Source organism: Coregonus clupeaformis, chromosome 23 (genome assembly GCF_020615455.1).
Source record: "Coregonus clupeaformis isolate EN_2021a chromosome 23, ASM2061545v1, whole genome shotgun sequence".
In the NCBI taxonomy this organism is placed as follows: Eukaryota; Metazoa; Chordata; class Actinopteri; order Salmoniformes; family Salmonidae; genus Coregonus; species Coregonus clupeaformis.
The window spans coordinates 37,471,576-37,498,432 of NC_059214.1; the positions used below are offsets into that span (position 1 = coordinate 37,471,576).

Below are 26,857 nucleotides of genomic sequence, written 5' to 3' on the forward strand. Positions count from 1 at the left end.
TACATTACAGTTTTTCCAACTGCTTACACACGTTTTTAAAACTATGTCTCCTTTTTTCAAAACTCTACACACAATTCCCAAAACTGCACACACAAAATGCAAAATGCCTTACATCTCCTTCAAAATGTAACACGGCATTCAAAATGCCAAAAACACATGTCAGAATGAAGCATTTGCATCAAATGGCAAACACTTCTTTCATAATAGTACATTTTTGGATATACCATGTAAACACTGTTGTTCTAAATCTAAAGCTCTTTGGTCTTTCATAGGGTTATATCTACATTTCAGTACAATGTTCTACAGTGAAAGTAATCTGCTGAGAGGGGTAACAAATACACTGTAAACACCAATGCAATGTAGAAACAGAAAATATTTAGTAGGCCAAACATTACTGTTGTATACAGTAGCATACAACAAAACCATAAACATATGTAAACCAAAAGTATATTCTTTAGAATACAGTATAGAACACAATTGTGTGTGTGGGGTCCCGGGGGCAGTCCAGGAATTGGTAGGGGGAGGCAGTCACCAGTGCTAAGCTACGCTTCATCTCTTCTCCGGGCTGGGTCTGGCCACAATACTTCGTCCACATCACAAGATAAGTTTTCTCTTGTCAAACATCGAGGGAAGTACTGTATCTCCTAGCATGGCGTATCCAACCTTGGACAGAGGCTTTCCTCTATGTCCCCACATGCGTCCTCCATTGCCTGGAGAAGCGGCATGCGGGCATAGGGTTGGCGATCATACACTTTCCAGCGCCAGGCTGAGAAGAATTCCCTCTATGGGATTTAGAAAAGGTGAATATGGGGGTAGGTACAAAACTACAAATTGTGGATGGGTGGCAAACCAGTTTTGGACCAGAACAGCCCGGTGAAAACTAACATTGTCCCATATAACCACAAATCTAGCAGGCTCTGATCTGGATCAGGGACAAGCATTGTGTAAATTGCATCCAGAAAAGTGAGCATATGGCGGTGTTGTACGGACCCAGTGTGGCATTGTGATGGAGGACCCCGTTTTGGTGATGGCAGCACATAGTATATTAGTGTCCAGGGAATGATCTCTGTCCTATTACATTTCTTCGCGCCTGTTTGGTGAGGTTGAAGCAACTATCACATGATTACATGGGCATCCATTCAAACTCTCTGTAACAGAAAAGGATATACAGAGAGAAGGTATGTTGAAGTACTGGAAGTAGGGCATTACCTCTACAAAGTCATGTCGCAGATTCTTGACTCTGTCAGAGTTTCTCTCAAATGGCACCTTGTAAAGTTGTTTCATCGTCACTTGGTGCCATTGGAGGATGCGTTGTATGATCGACAGGCTTACAGCATTGATGTTGTTAAATATGGTGTCATTATTCAAGATATATTCTCTTATCTCTCAAATCCTAATTGCATTGTTGGCCAAAACCATATTTATAATTGCAGTCTCTTGTACATCTGTAAACAAGCGTCCTCGTCCTCCATGATGTCTTTGCCTTTCCACTCTGTACAGAATTCAAAAACAGTATGTGTTCAGCATAGGAACTGTAAACAATGTACACAAAAATGTAGTACAGCATGATAACCAACCTCATTCATTCAATGCAGTGCAGTAAATGGATGGCTTAGAGTTACAAATGTTTATGCAATACTATGCAGTCATACGTATTTTACAGTACATTACTGTAATGCTAAAATAGTCATTAGATAGTTGCATACCTGTTCTCATTTCTGAAGGTTCGAATTATGGACGCCACTGTAAATCGACTCAAGTTGGGCTGACTCTCAGTCCAGCCTCTCTCATGGTCAAACCGTGGTTGATCACATGATCAACAAGTGTTGCCCTAATCTCATCAGAGATGGCTCTCCTTCCTTCTCTTCTTTGCCCCTCGTCCTCGTCCTCTTCTTCCTCTTCCTCTTCCTCTTCCTTCCTCCTACTCCTATCCTCCTCCTCTTCCAACTATTCGTCTTTGAATTTGTCCTCGTTGTTGTCCCCTGCCTCTCCCTCCTACTCCTCTTGCTCTCTGTCCATTGTTGGCATCCATTGATCAAAACAGTCCTATACTACAGTAAAGCAGTGATTTGTTAGTGATCAGTTAAGCAATTAGTGTTTGCACATGTGAGGAGTGTGTGTGTGTCCTGGTGAATAAGTGTAGCATTTTGATTGGTTGTGTTTGGAAAAGGAAAGCAAGTCACTTCCTGTTAGATTTTTGTGTTTTAGGTAGAGAATTGTGTGTAGTGTTTTGAAAAAAGTGTTTTATGCAATTGACAACTGAGTCAAAGGCTGAGAAATAGCTTATGGTTTTGGAGATTTGGTGTGTAGTTTTGCACTTTGAGTGAGAGGTTTCAAAAATTGTGTGACAAGAAAAGATTTTGTGTGTAAGCAGTTGGAAAAAACTGTAAAGAACACAATTGTGTGTGTGGGGTCCCGGGGCAGTCCAGGAATTGGTAGGGGGGCAGTCACCAGTGCTAAGCTACGCTTCATCTCTTCTCCGGGCTGGGTCTGGCCACAATACTTCGTCCACATCACAAGATACGTTTTCTCTTGCCAAACATCGAGGGAAGTATCTCCTAGCATGGCGTATCCAACCTTGGACAGAGGCAACCTCTATGTCCCCACATGCGTCCTCCATTGCCTGGAGAAGCAGCATGCGGGCATAGGGTTGGCGATCATACACTTTCCAGCGCCAGGCTGAGAAGAATTCCTCTATGGGATTTAGAAAAGGTGAATATGGGGGTAGGTACAAAACTACAAATTGTGGATGGGTGGCAAACCAGTTTTGGACCAGAACAGCCCGGTGAAAACTAACATTGTCCCATATAACCACAAACCTAGCAGGCTCCTGATCTGGATCAGGGACAAGCATTGTGTAAATTGCATCCAGAAAAGTGAGCATATGGCCGGTGTTGTACGGACCCAGTATGGCATTGTGATGGAGGACCCCGTATTTCGCAGATTCTTGACTCTGTCAGAGTTTCTCTCAAATGGCACCTTGTAAAGTTGTTTAATCGTCACTTGGTGCCGTTGGAGGATGCGTTGTATGATCGACAGGCTTACAGCATTGATGTTGTTAAATATGGTGTCATTATTCAAGATATGTTCTCTTATCTCTCAAATCCTAATTGCATTGTTGGCCAAAACCATATTTATAATTGCAGTCTCCTGTACATCTGTAAACAAGCGTCCCTCGTCCTCCATGATGTCTTTGCCTTTCCACTCTGTACAAAATTCAAACACAGTATGTGTTCAGCATAGGAACTGTAAACAATGTACACAAAAATGTAGTACAACATGATAACCAACCTCATTCATTCAATGCAGTGCAGTAAATGGATGGCTTAGAGTTACAAATGTTTATGCAATACTATGCAGTCATACGTATTTTACAGTACATTACTTTAATGCTAAAATAGTCATTAGATAGTTGCATACCTGTTCTCATTTCTGAAGGTTCGAATTATGGACGCCACTGTAAATCGACTCAAGTTGGGCTGGACTCTCAGTCCAGCCTCTCTCATGGTCAAACCGTGGTTGATCACATGATCAACAAGTGTTGCCCTAATCTCATCAGAGATGGCTCTCCTTCCTTCTCTTCTTTGCCCTCGTCCTCTTCTTCCTCTTCCTCTTCCTCCTCCTCTTCCAACTATTCGTCTTTGAATTTGTCCTCGTTGTTGTCCCCTTTCTCTCCCTCCTACTCCTCTTGCTCTCTGTCCATTGTTGGCATCCATTGTTCAAAACAGTCCTATACTACAGTAAAGCAGTGATTGGTTAGTGATCAGTTAAGCAATTAGTGTTTGAACATGTGAGGAGAGTGTGTTTGACCTGGTGAATAAGTGTAGCATTTTGATTGGTTGTGTTTGGAAAAGGAAAGCAAGTCACTTCCTGTTAGATTTTTGTGTTTTAGGTAGAGAATTGTGTGTAGTGTTTTGAAAAAAGTTTTTTATGCAATTGACAACTGAGTCAAAGGCTGAGAAATAGCTTATGGTTTTGGAGATTTTGTGTGTAGTTTTGCACTTTGAGTGAGAGGTTTCAAAAATCGTGTGACATGAAAATATTTTGTGTGTAAGCAGTTGGAAAAAACTGTAATTGGTTCCCTATTTAACCAGGTCTGCCACTGTGACCTTCACAACAGTCATGCAACAAGCTTACTCTTCAATACGCTCAAACATCCAATCAATAAATACAAATGCAGGCTTCAATATTCCCTCCCCACTCTAACCCTAACAATTCCCAGAATTGAACATATCTCAGGTAGGACTCCTATCCATTGTCAGTAATCCACATCCAGCTCTATGTTGATAAACTCCTTGCTAAACCACCTCTAAATTCCTGTCAAGATCAGCTGAGTTCTGAGTTCTGACTTTTGACCCGTTACATTCTATACAATGCTCACAGTAAAGGCTTTACCTTTAACTTGGCATCAGCGGCACACACACACACACACACACACACACACACATGCAAACACACACACACACACACACACACACTCCCTTTAACCCGGTGTCAGTAGCCAGCACGGCGTGGTCAGGCAAGGATAAACGGCGAGGTGAAGAGGATTATGGGTAATGAGGTGTGTGTCATGATCTCCTCTGCTCGTGTGTGTGTGTGTGTCATCATCTCCTCCTCTCTTCTGTAACCTGGCCAGATTTGGTCTAGGATAGGATTAGATTAGCTCCAGCGCGTGTGTACACACACACCTCCACACCCTGGGCCGTGCACCTTATCGGTGTGGTGTACAGAGCTCTGACTAAGAAGCATTGACCTGTATCCATGGTGACCAAAGCCCAGGCAGTGGTGCTGCAGATGTGTGTGTGTGTGCGTGTGCGCGTGTGTTTGTTTGTGATATGTGTGTGCCTGTGCGCGTATGTATGTGTGTGTGTGTGTGTGTGTGTGTGTGTGCAGGGGTGTGTGTGTGTGTGTGTGTGTGTGTGTGTGTGTGTGTGTGTGTGTGTGTGTGTGTGTGTGCAGGGGTCTGGGAAGCCCGAGGGGGTGTCTACTATAAGAACCCTTTTTTCTGCTGTGCCCAAAATAGACCACTACCTCTTCTTTCATATCCTGACATGACAGCCCAGTAGATAACTGGGCTACAGTAGTCTGTTTGACATTTCCTTTCACACCCTCTCGTACTTACACTCCTTCCTGGTCCTGCTCTCTACACACAGTCATTATACAGTAGCTACAGTATCTATGGAAGACACACACTCATTCACAGTCATTCAAGCATGCACGCACACACACACTCACACGTCTTTGGCCCTTTAGATGCTCTACTGAGAAATACTCACCTTTCTGTAAATAGGCAAAATCTCTTCCTCTTGGCGATTGAAAACATTTCTGTAAAATTATGTTTTATATCTTCTGCCACTGTGGGGGCACATCATTTTACAAAATGCCCCACTTACAATTTGTATGTAAAATTGTTGTCCGTGAAATCAATCTTCTCTCTCTGGTGTCTCCCTGTAATATATATATTGGCTGCATAACTTGAAACTCTCAAAGCAGGGAAACAGCAAACAGTTTGTGGTGGCAATTATTTTAGAAATGCTGGGTTGTTTTCTCCAAGGCCTAATGTAGTGTGTGTGCTTAGAGAAACCATTTAGGATACGTTCCAAATGCCACCCTATTCCCAATATGGTGCTACTTTTGACCACAGCCCATAGGGCTCTGATGAAAAGTAGTGCACTATAAAGGTAATTGGGTGCCATTTGGGGTGCAGCCCTACTCTGTGGTGGGTTCCAGCCAGGTTGTAGTTGTTTCAGTGCAGAACATATGTGTGTAATGGAATCGAGTAGTCAATTTCCAGGTGTTTTGGTGACAGGGGCCACATGTCCCAGCACCCCCCTCTCCCCAGCCAGCCAAGTATTCCCCAGCGACTGGCTACTATCAGCAGAGGTATTACTCATTACTAATGCTGTGTGTGTGTGTGTGCATTTGTTTGTTTGTGTGTGTGTGTATGTATGTGAGCTCGCCTGCTTGTAATATTAGCATTCAGGCCTTGCCTTGTTAACACAGAAACACACTGGCATACATACAAGCAGACAAGCACACACACACACACACGCACACACACAGACACACACACGAATGCTTTAGTATGTGTCAGCCTGACCATATGGAGCAGTAGACAGGTTCATTGTGAAGCTCATTGACCGCTGAGGCTAGAGAGGGGACCTCCATCAAACCGTAGTGTGTGTGTGTGTGTGTGTGTGTGTGCGCTTGTGTGTGTGTGTGTGTGTGTGTGTGTGTGTGTGTGTGTGTGTGTGTGTGTGTGTGTGTGTGTGTGTGTGTGTGTGTGTGTGTGTGTGTGTGTGTGTGTGTGTGTGTGTGTGTGTGTGTGTGTGTGTGTGTGTGTGTGTGTGCGTGTGCGTGTGCGTGTGTGTGTGTAGTTGACCGCGGAGGCTAGAGAGGGGACCTGACCTCACCGGACCGTCTTGTCATCACCCTCAGTACACATCATATTATTATGGTTATTGTCATCATTGTCATTAAGCTGCCCAGCAGATGGGCAGTAATCTGGGGGCATGATTACACCAGCCACTGCAGCTTGTAACTCATGATAAGTGACCGATGAAGCTCATGATAGGGGACACAGGGGTTATAGAGGAGGGAGGAGGGAGGAGGAGTGTCATTGTTAGTTTTTCAGCACGGTTTGAAGCAAGATGGAAACATTTTGTCCTAGAGTACTAAGGGTGGTCTAGTTTTGGACCGATTAAGTTAATTGGACAGGGGACACCGGAGTCAGAGAAGGGGTGTTTCATCATCTCAAATTCAAGCGGGATGGGAGCATTTGACCCTCAATCCTAAACTCCTAGGGTCAGTTTCCTGAACATACCTGTAGATTAATTATAGTCCTGGACTGAAAATCATGTCCAATGGAGAATATTAATCCATTTAAGTAGTTCTCAGTCTGGCCAGTAAACAGTTGATGAACTCAGGTAGTATGATAATGATGTGTGACCTACTATATTTTATCTGTAAATGCAGTTCTAAAATGTCACATAGGTGAGAGACTGTAACTTGGCGAGAACCAGACATAAAGGTAGAGGGTAGAGTATAGATGGGATACTTGTTGCCTGTCTGTTTCCTAACCATAGCTCCTAACCCTAACCCTAAACCTAATTCTAACACTAATTCTAACCTTAACCCTAAACCCCCTAGAAAGAGTATTTGACCTCATGGGGACTAAACATGTTTGTTAGTTTAAACACGTCCAGCACTAACACACACACACACACACACACACACACCAACCCCAGGCACCCCCTCCCTCCCCAAACTGAGCTATCGATGATGTTTACTTGAGGAACTGACATTTGCAACTTTATTTAATTCAGTGAGTTACTGTGTGTTGGTATGACCTTTCTTAGCGTGGCTGTGAGGCCCAATAAGCCTTGGAGACTGTGACACTCTCTCCACTTTATTGGTGTTCAATAAAAACCCACAGGCACTATTGATAAGTCATTTTGTGCAATACTTATGGAAATTAATTGAGTAAGAGGTAGAAAGTTATCCGGGGAGGATCATTTAGTTTAATTCCACAGAGTATATTTATAGAATACCAAATTAAATTGAAGTTGATGAGAAAATGACGTAGTGGGTCACACGATGGTTTGTAACGTAGTGCATCTTTAAATATTTAACATTATACATGTTTTATTTATGCCACAGAGAGGCACATAGATTCACTGTCTGCATCCCAAATGGCACACAATACCCTATATACTGTAGTGCACTACTGTTTTTAGGGAATATGGTGCCATTTGGGATGCAGACAGTGAATCTATGTGCCTCTCTGTGGCATAAATAAAACATGTATAATGTTAAATATTTAAAGAAGTACTACGTTACAAACCACCGTGTGACCCACCACCGCGTGACCTACTACGTCTGGCAGAGTGAAACCATTGACTTTTAGTGTAATCGTTGTGACAGTGACAGATGCTGTGCGATACCCTGTCTCTGGCATAGAAATATAATGAATAGAATGGGCTTTGAAGCTCTAACCGTGGCAATTTGACTGGTAAACTCATAGGTACACTCGCAATGGCTGCCTGGTATTGTGATGCAATCATTTCCATGGTTTTATCAACTGAAACTGGAATGCCATGGTAATGTAGAATGTTAATTGAAATTATGCTAACTGATGTGGCTCATGCAATGGAATGTATTTTTTGTTATGTCAATTGAGTTGACTGAACAAATCACAGCCCAGATAGAAGGGTACACTTCCTGCTTTTACTTCCTCGCATGGTACACTCCATTGTCTCACGACAGATGGCATCACTCCTACACTACGCTCATCCTTCAACCAATCTGTCTTGTAGGACGTGGAACTCATGTCTAAAAATCTAGATTTTGATCATTCGCCTAACATTAGTTAGGTAGCTACGAGGCACTGGCTACAATGGGAAACCATGCTTGATCAGCTGGGTAAAACTTGCTCCAGCTAGCAGCATGGTGCAAGTTTGTTTGAATAGCCATACTGTAGCTAGTTTGCCAGCTTGTTGATGAAGTTGTACTGCACCAAAGTTATGGGACTGTTCTCCTAATTCAGCATGTATCTGACTATGACAGTTGGCACTGTGCCTAGCTACTTTGTAACGTGTGGCCAACGTGATAACGTTGCAGAGAGCAGTCAGCTGACACCTTAGCTAGATGTAGAAGTAGGTAGTGAAGACTTTCTCATGACATTTGTTTTTTCAATATTATCTACAGGTTTATAGTTTTTGGTAATATTAACTTACTTCAGTGGACGATGTCACCTTGTTAACATTTTAGAATGTTGAGGCAGAAAAGTAGCCAAACATATTTTTAGCTATCCCATGAGTGTCAGAGAGTTATCAGACAGATCAGTGCAGACGGCCGTCATGTTATCTGATGTGAGACAATGGGGTGCACTCAAAATGGCTGCCAGTCCATCCATTATGCCACCATTGACTTGAATGGAGACGCCCTTTCTATTCATTCTATTTCTATGGTCTATGGTGAGCCTGGTGAAGACTCTTAGGGCCTGTCATGCCAAATACTGTCCACTTGCCAAAATGTGTCCACCTCTGCGACTCTGAGGGCCCATACATCCCTCTTGTGAGAATTATGTAAACTGCTGAAGGGACTCTAAGGGCCCATGCATTCACCTGAGACCCATCTCACAGGATATAGTCTATAAGCTGCTCTATGGAGAGATGGGTGACTGATAGAGGATGAGATAAGAGAGAGAGTTGGAGAGAGTGATAGAGAGTGGGGAGAGACAGAGGGGTGATAGACCGAGGGGGAAAGAGAAAGAAGACTTGGATTGATAGAGTGGAATAAGAGAGAGGTAGAGGGGTGATAGAGGGAGAGTGATATAGACAGAGAGTGATACAGTGATAAAGATAGAAGAGAGGATGAGAGAGAGAGAGAGAGAGAGAGAGAGAGTAAGAGTGAAACAGAAAGAGAAGAGAGCATGGATAGAGAGAGAGAGTTAGAGTGAAACAGAAAGAGAAGAGAGCATGTATAGAGAGAGAGAGAAAGAAAGAGAGAGAGGGGTGGAGGGATTATTCATTGTCACACAGTGGGAGAGCAGATCAGTACCGCTTCTTATCTGGAGATGATAGCAGAGAAAGCAGACTCTTTCACATCCACCCTTTTCTTATTTTGTTTTTCCATCTGTTTTTCTTCTCTCACACAGCATGAAACACACTACGTGACTGGTTGTAAAACGTTGTGGTTTCCTCCAAGTGTACATGTCATGTTTATGCAACCGTTTCCTTCTGTGGTTATGGTGCAGTTTGGGGGTAGGGTTGGACAGATTGTACACTAAGTGTGATATAAAGCAGCGTGTGTCAGTGTCAGAGGTGATCACCTGCAGATATACAGAGGCTTGTGAAAGTATTCACCCCCCTTGGCATTTTTCCTAAAAAAACTGAAACATGAGCGTGCATAACTGTTCACCCCCCCCCCCCATCTAGCCACTTGGATTTTTGCCCATTCTTCAAGGCAAAACTGCTCCAGCTCCTTCAAGTTGGATGGGTTCCGCTGGTTTACAACAATCTTTAAGTCATACCACAGATTCTCAATTGGATTGAGATGTGGCCATTGACTAGGCCATTCCAAGACATTTAAATGTTTCCCCTTAAACCACTCGAGTGTTGCTTTAGCAGTATGCTTAGGGTCATTGTCCTGCTGGAAGGTGAACCTCCATCCCAGTCTCAAATCTCTGGAAGACTGAAACAGGTTTCCCTCAAGAATTTCCCTGTATTTAGCTCCATCCATCATTCCTTCAACTCTGACCAGTTTCCCAGTCCCTGCCGATGAAAAACATCCCCACAGCATGATGCTGCCACCACCATGCTTCACTGTGGGGATGGTGTTCTCGGGGTGATGAGAGGTGATGGGTTTGCGCCAGACATAGCATTTTCCTTGATGGCCAAAAAGCTCAATTTTAGTCTCATCTGACCAGAGTACCTTCTTCCATATGTTTGGGGAGTCTCCCACATGCCTTTTGGCGAACACCAAACTTGTTTGCTTATTGTTTCTTTAAGTAATGGCTTTTTCTGGCCACTCTTCCGTAAAGCCCAGCTCTGTGGAGTGTACGGCTTAAAGTGGTCCTATGGACAGATACCCCAATCTCCGCTGTGGAGCTTTGCAGCTCCTTCAGGGTTATCTTTGGTCTCTTTGTAGCCTCAATGATTAATGCCCTCCTTGCCTGGTCCGTGAGTTTTGGTGGGCGGCCCTCTCTTGGCAGGTTTGTTGTGGTGCCATATTCTTTCAATTTTTTTATAATGGATTTAATGGTGCTCTGTGGGATGTTAAAAGTTTCTGATATTGTTTTATAACCCAACCCTGATCTGTACTTCTCCACAACTTTGTCCCTGACCTGTTTGGAGAGCTCCTTGGTCTTCATGGTGCCGCTTGTTTGGTGGTGCCCCTTGCTTAGTGGTGTTGCAGACTCTGGGGCCTTTCAGAACAGGTGTATATATACTGAGATCATGTGACAGATCATGTGACACTTAGATTGCACACAGGTGGACTTTATTTAACTAATTATGTGACTTCTGAAGGTAATTGGTTGCACCAGATCTTATTTAGGGGCTTCATAGCAAAGGGGGTGAATACATATGCACGCACCACTTTTCCATTATTTTAAGTTATTTTTTTCATTTCACTTCATCAATTTGGATTATTTTGTATGTGTCCATTACATGAAATCCAAATAAAAATCCATTTAAATTACAGGTTGTAATTCAACAAAATAGGAAAAACGCCAAGGGGGATGAATATTTTTACAAGGCAATGTACATCACTTGATTTCCATACCATATTGCTGTTGCTGTTGTTACAATGTCTGGACAGGAAATGGTAGCACTTATTGGGAAATGATAGAGGTTTGTTTGTGTGGGCTTGAGTGAATGAGAGGGAAAATGTTTCATTTATTTGAATATAGGTGCATAACACGTGAGATTGGCCTAAATATAATGATGATGTTTTGCATATTCCGGAAATGAATCCGTAGCAAAGGTTATTTGGGGGAATAATTGGCATAGTTATATTTGGGCCTATCTGCCCCTATGTGGTTTTTGTGATTGAACTGAAGAGGTCTGTTGTTAGCATGCCAAGGGAAAGCAGACTTTTAGTTCTGCCAATAACAAAAATATGAATCAATCAGTGTCATCATAGATTTTCTACGTCGAGAGGGAGTCTAGAGTAGATTGCATTTCTATTCATTATTTTATTTTTTATTTGCTGTAAATCAAAGAAATGCAGCATTTGTCTGTTTACACATCACAATTTTACAGTGAACATGATTTAACCCAGCAACTGTTTGAATAGCTAATGAAGCTCTTTGATGCTGATATTTACTGAGGGATATAGTAGGGTGCTTATTTCTAAAGATGTCTAAACTACACTGTGTACTGTAGATTACCTGAGAGAAAAGGGGAGGGAATCAAAGATATTAAGCATTGATTTATATTCAGTTTAACCATATTCAATGGCAACAAATTGTCTTTATCATGAAGGTAAAAATACCCCATCCTTGAGGCCTTGGTTAACAAAAAACCTTGTGTAAATCAATGTGAAACATATTTAATGTTATTTAATTGCACACACATAGGCTACTGTCAAAACTATATAGATACCCACACAAGCAAACACACACACGCCTGAAACAGACATGCATATTATTTTTTTACCGCAGGCTTCCAATCCTACTATTAATTAAGTATATGAAGAAATACCATATTGAGATTCATTGCCTCAATCCATCATTTCTGGAATGGAAATCCCAGAGAATAAATTAAACCAGTCCTCTGATGACGAGGAGGAACGGGGTAGGGGGATAAAACCATAGAAATGAAGACATTGGGCCTCAGTTCCTCTGAATGGGAATCCATGCTGTAGGGGGAGAATCTCCTATGTACAAGTGTGTGTGTGTGTGAGAGAGAGAGAGAGAGAGAGAGAGAGAGAGAGAGAGAGAGAGAGAGAGAGAGAGAGAGAGAGAGAGAGAGAGAGAGAGAGAGAGAGAGAGAGAGAGAGAGAGAGAGAGAGAGAGAGAGAGAGAGAGAGAGAGAGAGAGAGAGAGAGAGAGAAAATTTATTATTTCTATCTGCATGTAACATAGCCTTCACAAGTCACCATACACGCTATCCCACCCATTGTTCTAGGCCAGCCCAGTACAGCTCGGCATGGCTTGTTTCAGCTCAGTATGCCAGTAATCTAGCCTTGGTCCACTTGAACATCCAACCAGGTTGACACCGGTGGCTTTGCTGTGGTTCACTGGGCAGTCAACACCATGTAGGGCTTACATGGAGTTATAGGCTTCCATTACAGATACTGTATGCTTTCATTACAGATCACTGATAATTCAGTAATTACCACTTAGCAGAACTGAGTGTATCTGATGTACAGCAACATTTTGAGTTGACTGTACTCAAATCATTTAGTTGGATTGCCATTAAGGTTTCATAATGGAATAATAACAATTCAATCTCAGTGAAAGGTTGTGTGTGTGTGTGTGTGTGTGTGTGTGGTGGGAGGTTTCTTTTTTGGTGGCTGATGATATATTATAAACTGTCCTTTTCACTGGGAGACTGGCTGATGATATATTATAAACTGTCCTTTTCACTGGGAGACTGCGCTTGCATCTCAAATGGCACCCTAATCCCTACATAACGCACTATTTTTGAAAGTAGAGCAGTATGTAGTGCATAGGGTACCATTTAGGATACAGCCTGCACATCCCACAATACCCCTGAAAAGTCGGCATGGTATCCTGAGGCTATAATAACTGTTTATTACCTGGAAACCCCATTTTATGATACCCCCTCCTCCTCCGTCTATACCAATGCTAACCGTTATTGAAAACACCCAGGCCTCATCGTATATATCATCATATCACACCTGATCTGCATGCCATCTCTGCTTGATACCTGCTTCTCCCTTTCTTTGGCTGTGTCCCAAATGGCATCTTATTCCTATGGGGAATAGGGTGCCATTTTGGACGCATCCCTTTACTCTTAGGTGAGATCTGTATGCTCCCTCTGCCTCTTGTAATCTAATATGTTAGAATTGTTTGAACAAGATCGAATTTCTCTTTATAGCCCAATGTTGCCTTGAAGCTGATTCTTCTGTTTCTCATCCATCCATTTTCTGAGAGGTAATGGAGGGGAAATACATAGGAAATAACACGAAAGGGGTTTCAGAGTGCTGCTAATACCACAAAGCGGGCATGAGTTGAGTTTAGCAAGGAGTAGGAGTTGCCTTCTTTTTATTGCTTTCTCTGAGGGGAAGTGTGAGGTAAACGTTTAGAAAATAAGGGAAATACAAAGAAATGCTAGACAGAGAGAGAGAGAGAGAGAGAGAGAGAGAGAGAGAGAGAGAGAGAGAGAGAGAGAGAGAGAGAGAGAGAGAGAGAGAGAGAGAGAGAGAGAGAGAGAGAGAGAGAGAGAGAGAGAGAGAGAGAGAGAGAGAGAGAGAGAGAGAGGAGAGAGAGAGAGCAGATCACAGAAACAGGGTTCTCAGAATGGTACATAAAATTGAGGTAAGATCTTTGAGGGGAGCTGTCTTGGAGGAGACAGGTGTGTGTGTTTGGAGTAAACAGGTGTGTGTGTTTGTTTCCTATGGTGGTGGGTGGCAGTTCATGGGTGACTGTGTGACAACACTTTGAGAGGATTCTGCCACCAGTGTCAAGGCAATGGTTCCCTTGTCAACCGTGAAGTGGCTAGAAACAGCACACAGTGACAACATGGCTGGGGTTGAATGGTAATGTTGGAGAAGGCAGTGTCTTCATCCCAAATCGCTTCCTATTTCCTTTATATTGCGCATTTTTTTTTACCTGTCCTATGGACCCAGTCAAAAGTGGTTCACTATATAGGGAATAGGGTGCCATTTGGGACAGAACCTCTTCTCTGTATCTCTCTAAAAAAGACTGCAGGTGTGGATGTATTATTGATGTTAAATATAGCAGTAATTTGCATAAACTTTTACTCACCTCTGAATGGAAAGGTCATTATTCTGTTAGTTTTCATGTGACAATGGAGGTTAAGACATGTTTCTTAGAATTGCTGCCTCACCTCTTTACTGATGGGCCAAGAACCACTTAAGCACACAGTGTGTGTGTGTGTGTGTGTGTGTGTGTGTGTGTGTGTGTGTGTGTGTGTGTGTGTGTGTGTGTGTGTGTGTGTGCGCATGCACTTGTGCATGCGTGCCTGTTTATACGTACAGTGGGGAAAAAAAGTATTTAGTCAGCCAACAATTGTGCAAGTTCTCCCACTTAAAAAGATGAGAGAGGCCTGTAATTTTCATCATAGGTACACGTCAACTTTGACAGACAAATTGAGGGAAAAAAATCCAGAAAATCACATTGTAGGATTTTTTATGAATTTATTTGCAAATTATGGTGGAAAATAAGTATTTGGTCACCTACAAACAAGCAAGATTTCTGGCTCTCACAGACCTGTAACTTCTTCTTTAAGAGGCTCCTCTGTCCTCCACTCGTTACCTGTATTAATGGCACCTGTTTGAACTTGTTATCAGTATAAAAGACACCTGTCCACAACCTCAAACAGTCACACTCCAAACTCCACTATGGCCAAGACCAAAGAGCTGTCAAAGGACATCAGAAACAAAATTGTAGACCTGCACCAGACTGGGAAGACTGAATCTGCAATAGGTAAGCAGCTTGGTTTGAAGAAATCAACTGTGGGATCAATTATTAGGAAATGGAAGACATACAAGACCACTGATAATCTCCCTCGATCTGGGGCTCCACGCAAGATCTCACCCCGTGGGGTCAAAATGATCACAAGAACGGTGAGCAAAAATCCCAGAACCACACGGGGGGACCTAGTGAATGACCTGCAGAGAGCTGGGACCAAAGTAACAAAGCCTACCATCAGTAACACACTACGCCGCCAGGGACTCAAATCCTGCAGTGCCAGACGTGTCCCCCTGCTTAAGCCAGTACATGTCCAGGCCCGTCTGAAGTTTGCTAGAGTGCATTTGGATGATCCAGAAGAGGATTGGGAGAATGTCATATGGTCAGATGAAACCAAAATAGAACTTTTTGGTAAAAACTCAACTCGTCGTGTTTGGAGGACAAAGAATGCTGAGTTGCATCCAAAGAACACCATACCTACTGTGAAGCATGGGGGTGGAAACATCATGCTTTGGGGCTGTTTTTCTGCAAAGGGACCAGGACGACTGATCCGTGTAAAGGAAAGAATGAATGGGGCCATGTATCGTGAGATTTTGAGTGAAAACCTCCTTCCATCAGCAAGGGCATTGAAGATGAAACGTGGCTGGGTCTTTCAGCATGACAATGATCCCAAACACACCGCCCGGGCAATGAAGGAGTGGCTTCGTAAGAAGCATTTCAAGGTCCTGGAGTGGCCTAGCCAGTCTCCAGATCTCAACCCCATAGAAAATCTTTGGAGGGAGTTGAAAGTCCATGTTGCCCAGCGACAGCCCCAAAACATCACTGCTCTAGAGGAGATCTGCATGGAGGAATGGGCCAAAATACCAGCAACAGTGTGTGAAAACCTTGTGAAGACTTACAGAAAACGTTTGACCTGTGTCATTGCCAACAAAGGGTATATAACAAAGTATTGAGAAACTTTTGTTATTGACCAAATACTTATTTTCCACCATAATTTGCAAATAAAATCATTAAAATTCCTACAATGTGATTTTCTGGATTTTTTTTCCTCATTTTGTCTGTCATAGTTGACGTGTACCTATGATGAAAATGACTGGCCTCTCTCATCTTTTTAAGTGGGAGAACTTGCACAATTGGTGGCTGACTAAATACTTTTTTTCCCCACTGTATGTTTATATGTGCGTGTGTGTATTTTTAAGTGTGTGTTGAATTGTGCTTTGTTGTGATTTTGTGTTGTTTTGGGGTGTTTGGGGCTATACTCTGGGCAGCAGCAGCAGCTGACAGGGCAGATGTCTCCTGTCCTAGTGGGGGTGAAAGGTGTTTGATGGGTGGAAAAGCCTGGCTTTAATTACATAGCAGGAGTCTACTCAGTAGCCTGGACACACGCTAACGGGGACTCATCTGCCCACTGGGCCTCAAGGGCTTCCTGTACACACAAACGCAGGCACGCAGAGTAAAGTCTTGTTTCAATGTTTTGTATGGATCATGAGTATCACGTACAGTGTAACACATAGCTAACATACCTCCTCCTCTCTCTTCCTGCAGTATGCGCGGGCACAGAGAACAAGCTGAGTACTCTGTCAGACCTGGAGCAGCAGTACCGCACCCTGAGGAAGTACTATGAGAACTGTGAGGTGGTGATGGGCAACCTGGAGATCACCAGTATCGACCGCTCCAGAGACCTCTCCTTCCTCAGGGTAAGACCTGACACTACCATCCCTTCTTAGCTTTTCACTGTATTTCTCCCCCAACAATTTAGCTTTTAATCTTAGACCTCTCCTTCCTCAGGGTAAGACCCAACTTACACATCAGTATTAGAATCACGACTAGGACAATCTGTTCTGGAATCACACCTCACGTTGTTGAACATTGCAGTGCTTATTTAATTAACTTTGCAAGCAGCCATTGTCCACGTGACCTTGTTGGTCTGACATGGTTTTACTCTTAGGTCTTCTTTTACCAATCAGCTAGGCTGTCTGTGACAATCAGACCCTCATCCTCTCTAACTCTGATCTCTAAATACCAAACACTGATTGTCTCCATGTTCCCTTCTGCTTGGTGTGAGACATCATGGAATTTTGATGACCTAATTCATTCGCTTTGATTCAACACAATCCATATCGTCTTTGATTAGAGATTTTTCAGAGATTTAGAATAAATCAAAATTAAATGGCTTGATTGGGATTGATTGTAGGTTAGATGAGGGACCAGTGGTGTAATTGCTTAAGTGACCCAACACACATGCACACACTCACTCACGCATGCATGCACACACACCCTCTGAGGCCCAGTGAAATAATTATGTGGTAATGGGGGGTTGGAGGCAGGTCAGTGAACTCCTATACATTTGCTGGAGAAAGGAAAAACAGTGTGGCACACACACAGCATTCAGTATGTTCAGCTGGCTGAGAATGACCTCTTTTGCCCCTACCTTTCCGTCGGCACGCTCCCTGCTCTGATAGCACCACACGCTTCCTGCTCCCTGCTCTGATAGCACCACACGCTCCCTGCTCCCTGCTCTGATAGCACCACACGCTCCCTGCTCCCTGCTCTGATAGCACCACACGCTCCCTGCTCCCTACTCTGATAGCACCACACGCTCCCTGCTCCCTGCTCTGATAGCACCACACACTACCTGCTCCCTGCTCTGATAGCACCACACGCTCCCTACTCTGATAGCACCACACTCTCCCTACTCCCTACTCTGATAGCACCACACACTCTGTCACGGTCGTCTATGTCGTCCAAGTATGACCAAGGCGCAACGTGTCCAAGAAACATGACTTTATTAATCAAAGTAACCAAATACAAAACAAAAGACGACTCAAATGAAGTCCACGGTACAACAGACCGAAAACGGAACAAAAACCCACAAAAACACAGTGCAACCACAACAGTTTAAATATGGCTCCCAATCAGAGATAACGAGCCGACAGCTGTCACTCGTTACCTCCGATTGGGAGTCACATGAATAATCAAGAACCACCACAACATATAAATGAACACCTAGAAACCAACATAGAAATACACCCAAAAGAAAATGAACAACCCTGGCTCAATAATCAAAGTCCATGGAGCCAGAGTGTCACAGTACCCCCCCCTAAAGGTGCGAACTCCGGGCGCACCAGCATACAGTCTAGGGGAGGGTCTGGGTGGGCGTCTGTCCATGGTGGCGGCTCTGGCACTGGTCGTGGTCCCCACCCCACCATAGTCACTACCCGCTTACGTAGCCTCCTCCAAATGACCACCCCCAACTAAACCCCACAGGATTAAGGGGCAGCACTGGACTAAGAGGCATCACCGGACTCAGGGGCAGCACCGGACTAAGGGGCAGCACCGGGCTAAGGGGCAGCACCGGGCTAAGGGGCAGCACCGGACTAAGGGGCAGCACCGGGCTAAGGGGCAGCACCGGACTAAGGGGCAGCACCGGACTAAGGGGCAGCTCCGGACTGAATGGCGGATCCTGGCTGGTTGGCTCTGGCTGATCCTGGCTGGCTGGCGGATCCCGGGCTGGACGGCTCTGGCGGATCCCGGCTGGACGGCTCTGGCGGATCCTTGCTGGACGGCTCTGGCGGATCCTGGCTGGACGGCTCTGGCGGATCCTGGCTGGACGGCTCTGGCGGATCCTGGCTGGACGGCTCTGGCGGATCCTGGCTAGACGGCTCTGGCGGATCCTGGCTAGACGGCTCTGGCGGATCCTGGCAGGACGGCTCTGGCGGATCCTGGCTGGACGGCTCTGGCGGATCCTGGCTGGACGGCTCTGGCGGATCCTGGCTGGACGGCTCATGGCTGGCTGACGGATCTGGCTGCTCATGGCTGGCTGACGGATCTGGCTGCTCATGGCTGGCTGACGGATCTGGCTGCTCATGGCTGGCTGACGGATCTGGCTGCTCATGGCTGGCTGACGGGTCTGGCTGCTCGTGGCTGGCTGACGGATCTGGCTGCTCATGGCTGGCTGACGGATCTGGCTGCTCATGGCTGGCTGACGGGTCTGGCTGCTCATGGCTGGCTGACGGATCTGGCTGCTCATGGCTGGCTGACGGATCTGGCTGCTCACGGCTGGCTGACGGATCTGGCTGCTCGTGGCTGGCTGACGGATCTGGCTGCTCGTGGCTGGCTGACGGATCTGGCTGCTCGTGGCTGGCTGACGGATCTGGCTGCTCATGGCTGGCTGATGGTGCTGGCTGGGCGGCTGGCGGTGGAGGCGGACCCCAGCCTCGGATTGCGGTCATCACCTCCAGCAGGGCGGCTCCCATCTGCAGGAGCTGCTCTTGCTGGCCCCGAACCTGGGCTTCCAGTCTAGTATGGGCTGCGTCGGCTCCTGCTGATTCCATAGCTGGTGTATGATTCTGTCTGGCGGAAGGCTCTGGCTGATCCTGTCTGGCGGAAGGCTCTGGCTGATCCTGTCTGGCGGAAGGCTCTGGCTGATCCTGTCTGGCGGAAGGCTCTGGCTGATCCTGTCTGGCGGAAGGCTCTGGCTGATCCTGTCTGGCGGAAGGCTCTGGCTGATCCTGTCTGGCGGAAGGCTCTGGCTGATCCCGTCTGGCGGAGAGCTCTAGCGGCTCCGGTCTGGCGGACGGCTCTGAAGGCTCATGGCAGACGGGCGGCTTTGCAGGCTCAGTACAGACGGGCAGTTCCTGCGGCGCTTGGCAGACGGACAGTTCAGACGGCGTTGGGCAGACGGGCAGTTCAGGCGCGAGTGGCAGGAACAGGCCGGGTCGGGCTGGCGACGCGCACCGTAGACTTGGTGCGGGTGGCAGGAACAGGCCGGACCGGGCTGGCGACGCGCACCGTAGGTTTGGTGCGAGTGGCAGGAACAGGCCGGGTCGGGCTGGCGACGCGCACCGTAGGTTTGGTGCGAGTGGCAGGAACAGGCCGGGCTGGGCTGGCGACGCACACCGTAGGTTCTGTGCGTGGAGCAGGAACAGGCCGGGCTGGGCTGGCGACGCACACCGTAGGTTCTGTGCGTGGAGCAGGAACAGGCCGGGCTGGGCTGGCGACGCACACCGTAGGTTCTGTGCGTGGAGCAGGAACAGGCCGGGCTGGGCTGGCGACGCACACCGTAGGTTCTGTGCGTGGAGCAGGAACAGGCCGGGCTGGGCTGGCGACGCACACCGTAGGTTCTGTGCGTGGAGCAGGACCAGGCCGGGCTGGGCTGGCGACGCACACCGTAGGTTCTGTGCGTGGAGCAGGAACAGGCCGGGCTGGACTGGCGACGCACACCGTGGGCTTGATGCGTGGAGTAGGAACAGGCCGGTCCGTACTGGGAACACACACCACTGGCTTTAACTGGGGATCAGGAACGGGCCGGACCGGACTGGTAACACACATCAGTCTCTCACGCCGTGCCGCAACAACTTCCCTTCCTCTACTCGCCAATGGCTCCCGTAATCCGATAGCCTTCTCTCCACGTCTCCCTGTGGCAGCCTCCTGCTGCCCAGCCGCCCAAGCCATGTGCCCCCCCCAAAATTTTTTTTGGGGTTGCCTCTCGTCCTTCCGACGATGGCCCTGCTGATGCCGTTGCTCCTCTCCTGCCAGGTTCTCCCCCTTCATCGCCCTCCGGTACCGGACGGCCTCCTCCTGCGTAATATGTCCCCAGCCGAGGAGGACATCCACCAGCGTTCTCTCCATACCTGGCGCTTCCTCCCCAAGAAATTCTTGGGTAGTACTCTCGGGCTTCCAGCCTTGCCTCCGTGCTGCCTCCTCATATCGCCGCCTCTCGGCTCTAGCTGCCTCCCGCTCTTCACGAGGACGGCGATATTCTCCCGGTTGATCCCAAGGCCCCTTACCATCCAGAATCTCCTCCCATGTCCATGAATCCTTTATGGGAGTCCATAAATCCTGTGTAGGTAGGTCCTGTTGCCGCTTGACACGCTGCTTGGTCTTTTTGTGGTGGGTTTTTCTGTCACGGTCGTCTATGTCGTCCAAGTATGACCAAGGCGCAACGTGTCCAAGAAACATGACTTTATTAATCAAAGTAACCAAATACAAAACAAAAAGACGACTCAAATGAAGTCCACGGTACAACAGACCGAAAACGGAACAAAAACCCACAAAAACACAGTGCAACCACAACAGTTTAAATATGGCTCCCAATCAGAGATAACGAGCCGACAGCTGTCACTCGTTACCTCCGATTGGGAGTCACATGAATAATCAAGAACCACCACAACATAGAAATGAACACCTAGAAACCAACATAGAAATACACCCAAAAGAAAATGAACAACCCTGGCTCAATAATCAAAGTCCATGGAGCCAGAGTGTCACACACTCCCTACTCCCTACTCTGATAGCACCACACACTCCCTGCTCCCTGCTCTGATAGCACCACACGCTCCCTGCTCCCTGCTCTGATAGCACCACACGCTACATACTCCCTACTCTGATAGCACCACACGCTCCCTGCTCCCTGCTCTGATAGCACCACACGCTCCCTACTCTGATAGCACCACACGCTCCCTGCTCCCTGCTCTGATAGCACCACACGCTCCCTACTCCCTACTCTGATAGCACCACACGCTCCCTGTTCCCTGCTCTGATAGCACCACACGCTCCCTACTCTGATAGCACCACCACTCCCTGCTCCTTGCTCTGATAGCACCACACGCTCCCTACTCCCTACTCTGATAGCACCACACACTCCCTGCTCCCTGCTCTGATACCACCACACGCTCCCTGCTCCCTACTCTGATAGCACCAACCAAGGTAACTCCCAAATGGCACCCTATTACCTATAAAGAGCACTACTAAAAGTAATGAACTATATGGAATAAGTTGTCATTTGAGACGCAGCCCAACTCCAAAATATTTCAGTCCATTTGGGAGAATTGGGGGGATGGAGGGCTAACTCCTGTTGTGCTGACTGTATTATTGTGTGTGTTGGGGTGTAATGGGGTGGTTTGCCTGGGTGGTTGTCTGAATCCCTAAGCACTTTATGAGGTGATGCTTTAACCTAGTAGATGGAAACCTTATCTCCAGCACGGCCAGAGAGGACTTGGCCTCAATGGATTTAATATTGATTCACTGATCAATATTTAGACATAGAGTCAGCCTATCAAGTTTACCAGCTCTATGTGTTATGATTCAGATATTACATTGCACTTTGAAAAATAGGTGACTAAAACCCCATTCTAAAACTTACTTTGATCAATTACTTGAATACTTTTTAATCACAGTTTGTTTCCTTTAAAACAAAATCAAATGATTTATCCATGTAAGTAGGCATTGTTTATATTGGAGTAATTATGTTATGAGCTACTGTAAATGATCAAAACACAGTCAGCTTTCTGCCTAAAGAAAATACACTGTAAGTGTTTAGTACTTTTGTGTTGAAACAGTCTTCCTCTTATGTAAAAGCTGTGTATCTTTGTGGCCCACTAGCATCAAGGCATAACACAGTACTGTTCTACATAACTAAACGAAACAGAAGAATTTAAGCCCTTCTGTGTTCCTCCAAACAACAATGTCGACCACTATATCGCCTTACCCCCCGCGATGAAAAACAAAACACCAGAGCGTGGCATGCTGTGGAGGGGAGCGGTGGAGAGTACAGTGTTACCGTTGGCCCCCTGCAGAGTTAACAGGTAATGGGACACTGCTCAACATTGTGGGTATGAGAGGGAAGCAGTGTGCTGGTGAAGACAGCATGATTATTGGTCATATCTACTCCAAGCTACAATACTACTCAGAACAATCAGTTTAAAGTGAAATGTAGCTCTTTGTTTGCTGCAGTTTGCCATTGCAGAACTCGCAAAGGGATGAACATAGAGTAAGGTAGTGACAGGGTTTAACATCTTGGTTACAAGCCTTGCTAGTACACACTGTTATTTCTTTACATGACCATATAACAGAGGCTGGTTACTTCTCGTTTACAAAATGGCCCCCCATGGCGCTGTGCATGTGCAAGGTCCTTGAGAATCTTAAGGCTTCACAATTAATGAGGGTTAATTGAACATCCTAATTAGGAACACAGGGTGCCAAGCAGCAAGGGAGCAGGGAGGAGGGCAAGGTAATGTGTGTATTTTTGGGTTGTTAAGATTATTATTATTTTAAAACACATTAATAATGTGCCATCCCTCGGGCAGAGGAGGAGAAGGAGGAAAACTTCACCTTGAGGTGTAGGAGACGGGAGAGGAGAGGAGAGGAGAGGAGGGGGAAATAAAACCTAGCTCGAAGCTTCTTTCCTTCCTGCATGGTGGCCTGGCAGTCTGGGCGGTGTGTTTAGCTGGCTGGCTGGCTGTCTCCTGGGTGATTGAAAGTGATGCCTGTGCTCTGCCTCCCTTTTAAAGATAGCCAGAGATGGATGGCTGCATACCAAGCCCCTTGAACAGCTTTAGCAGTAAATAGAGTCCATCTTCTAAACTGCCTCCATACCGCTGATGAATCAAGACCCAGCTATAAGATTAATAATTGGATTTTTTCTGTTCGTATTTTGTTTATGTGTATTGAATCCGACTTGTTTCTGAAAGTGTGTTTCTGGCACGCAAATGCAAGAAATCTTGTAGCACATTTAATTTCCCCTTCATTCAGTTGGATGAGCAGGAGATGACCCAGTAATCCATCTCAGAAGGCCTTCAACATTCCCTGACCATGATGTCACAGTCTCCTTGTAACCACAGTCATAAGATCTACAACTCTACCACATTCCTTTTCCTTTACATCTGGCGTAGGCTGGTTGGGTCACTAGCATAACATGTTATAAACCTTATAACAAGACATGATTAAGTTTCATACATGCTTATAACAACTAATAAAGCAGTGTACCTGCAGGCTGTAAGTAAAGTTGTACCGCTAGGGGTAACCACTTCATAGCACAATTGCGTATCGAGACAATTCATCTATAGACAATCCTCCTTCTAGCACAAAGTCCTCCAACTCTCGCAACCTATCAGTCCCCTGCCTGGCTAATAGTGGCTCCCTGCCTTGTGTCTCTACTGTTAAATGGAGTGATATGATTGACGTCTCAAATGTCACCATATTCCCTATATATTGTAGTGCACTACTTTTGACCAGGGCCATATAACTTTTGGCAAAAATAGTGCACTATAAAGGGAATAGTGTGCCATTTGAGACACATACCATGGTGTTAATTATACCACTATCATTGACAAACGGAAACTGTAAATATTTCCATTACGTTTCACATCATTAGCTTGACGATTAGAGACTGGGAAGAAAAGTGGTGTGGGAGGGGGTCTGATAAGAAATACAGTATTAAATGGTGTGTTGCCATGGTACCATTGCAAGTACTTTATTCTCTCTCTCTCTCTCTCTCTCTCTCTCTCTCTCTCTCTCTCTCTCTCTCTCTCTCTCTCTCTCTCTCTCTCTCTCTCTCTCTCTCTCTCTCTCTCTCTCTCTCTCTCTCTCTCTCTCTCTCTCTCTCTCTCTCTCTCTCTCATTTATGGGCTTTATAGGCATGGGAAACGTATGTTATCATTGCCAAAGCAAGTGAAGTAGATAGGAAACAGAAGTGAAATAAACAATAAATATTTACAGTAAACATTATACTCAGAAGTTCCAAAATAATAAATACTTTTCAAATGTCATATTATGTCTATATAATGATTTGCAAATAGTTAAAGTACATAAAGGAGAATAAATAAACATAAATATAGGGTGTATTTGTAATGGTGTTTGTTCTTCACTGGTGCCCTTTTCTTGTGGCAACAGGTCACAAATCAAATCAAATCACGTGTTTAGCAGATGTTATTGCATGTGTAGCAAAATGCTTTTGCTTCTAGCTCCGACAGTGCAGTAATATCTAACAAATAATATCTAACAGTTTCACAACATATACCCAAAACACACAAACTAAGTAAGGAATGAATTTAGAATATATACATACATGGACAAGCGGTTAGAGCGGCATGGACTAAGATACAGTAGAGTAGTATAGAATACAGTATATACATATGAGATGAGTAATGCAGATATGTAAACATTATTAAAGTGACTAAGATACTGTAGAATAGTATAGAATATAGTATATACATATGAGATGAGTAATGCAAGATATGTAAACATTATTAAAGTGGCTAGTGTTCCAGTACTTTAAAGTGGCCAGTGATTTCTAGTCTATGTCTGTAGGCAGCAGCCTCTAATGTGCTAGTGATGGCCGTTTAACAGTCTGATGGCCTTGAGATAGAAGCTGTTTTTTAGTCACTTGGTCCCAGCTTTGATGCACATGTACTGACCTCGCCTTCTGGATGATAGTGGGGTGAACAGGCAGTGGCTTGGGTGGTTGATGTCCTTGATTATCTTTTTGGCCTTCCTGTGACATCGGGTGCTGTAGGGCGGGTAGTTTGCTCCAGTAATGCGTTGTGCAGACCGCACCACCCTCTGAAGAGCCTTGCGGTTGCGGGCGGTGCAGTTGCCGTACCAGGCGGTGATACAGCCCGAAAGGATGCTCTCAATTGTGCATCTGTAAAAGTTTGTGAGGGTTTTAGGTACCAAGCCACATTTATTTAGCCTCCTGAGGTTGAAGAGGCTCTGTTGCGCCTTCTTAACCACACTGTCTGTGTGGGTGGTCCATTTCAGTTTGTCAGTGATGTGTACGCCAAGGAACTTTAAGCTTTCCACCTTCTCCACTGCGGTCCCGTCGATGTGGATAGGGGGGTGCACCCTCTACTGTTTCCTGAAGTCCACAATCATCTCCTTTGTTTTGATGACGTTGAGTGAGAGGTTATTTTCCTGGCAGCACACTCCCAGAGCCCTCACCTTCTCCCTGTAGGCAGTCTCGTCATTCTTGGTAATCAAGCCTACTACTGTTGTGTCGTCTGCAAACTTGATGATTGAGTTGGAGGCGTGCTTAGCCACGCAGTCAAGGGGGTAAAAAGGGAATACAGGAGTGGGCTGAGTATGCACACTTGTGGGGCTACAGTGTTAATGATCAGCGAAGTGGAGGTGTTGTTTCCTAACTTCACCACCTGGGGGCGGCCCATCAGGAAGTCCAGGACCCAGTTGCACAGGGCGGGGTTCAGACCCAGGGCTTCGAGCTTAATGATGAGCTTGGAGGGTACTATGGTGTTGAATACTGAGCAATAGTCAATGAACAACATTCTTACATAGGTATTCCTCTTGTCCAGATGGGATAGGGCAGTGTGCAGAGTAATGGCGATTGCATCGTCTGTGGATCTATTGGGGTGGTAAGCAAATTTAAGTGGGTCTAGGGTGGCAGGTAAGGTAGAGGTGATATGATCCTTGACTAGTTTCTCAAAGCACTTCATTGTGACAGAGTTGAGTGCTACGGGGCGATAGTCGTTTAATTCAGTTACCTTTGCTTTCTTGGATACAGGAACAATGGTGGCCATCTTGAAGCATATGGGGACAGCAGACTGGGATAGGGAGAGATTTAATATGTCCGTAAACACACCAGCCAGCTGGTCTGCGAATGCTCTGAGGACGCGGCTAGGGATGCCGTCTGAGCCGGCAGCCTTGCGAGGGTTAACACGTTTAAATGTTTTACTCACGTCGGCCACCGAGAAGGAGAGCTCACAGTCCTTGGTAGCGGGCCGCGTCGGTGGCACTGTGTTATCCTCAAAGCGGGTGAAGATGGTGTTTAGCTTGTCCGGAAGCAAGACGTCAGTGTACACACTGTGGTATTTCGCCCAATAGATATGGGAGTTTATCCAAATTGGATTTGCTTTCTAATTCTTTGTGGGTCTGTGTAATCTGAGGGAAGTTTGTGTCTCTAATATGGTCATACATTTGGCAGGAAGTTAGGTAGTGCAG

General features: G+C 45.7%; 1 protein-coding gene across 1 annotated transcript in view; it reads left to right on the forward strand.

Moving 5' to 3' along the window:
* LOC121536998 (receptor tyrosine-protein kinase erbB-4-like) overlaps nucleotides 1-16,859 on the forward strand; it is a 246,806-nt gene extending 229,947 nt beyond the window's left edge. The window contains exon 2 of the mRNA XM_041844704.1: nucleotides 16,670-16,859. Coding sequence (XP_041700638.1) covers nucleotides 16,670-16,851 — 182 coding nt within the window. The 3' untranslated portion in view covers nucleotides 16,852-16,859. The remainder of the gene's footprint in view (nucleotides 1-16,669) is intronic.
* Nucleotides 16,860-26,857: the final 9,998 nt, after the last annotated feature.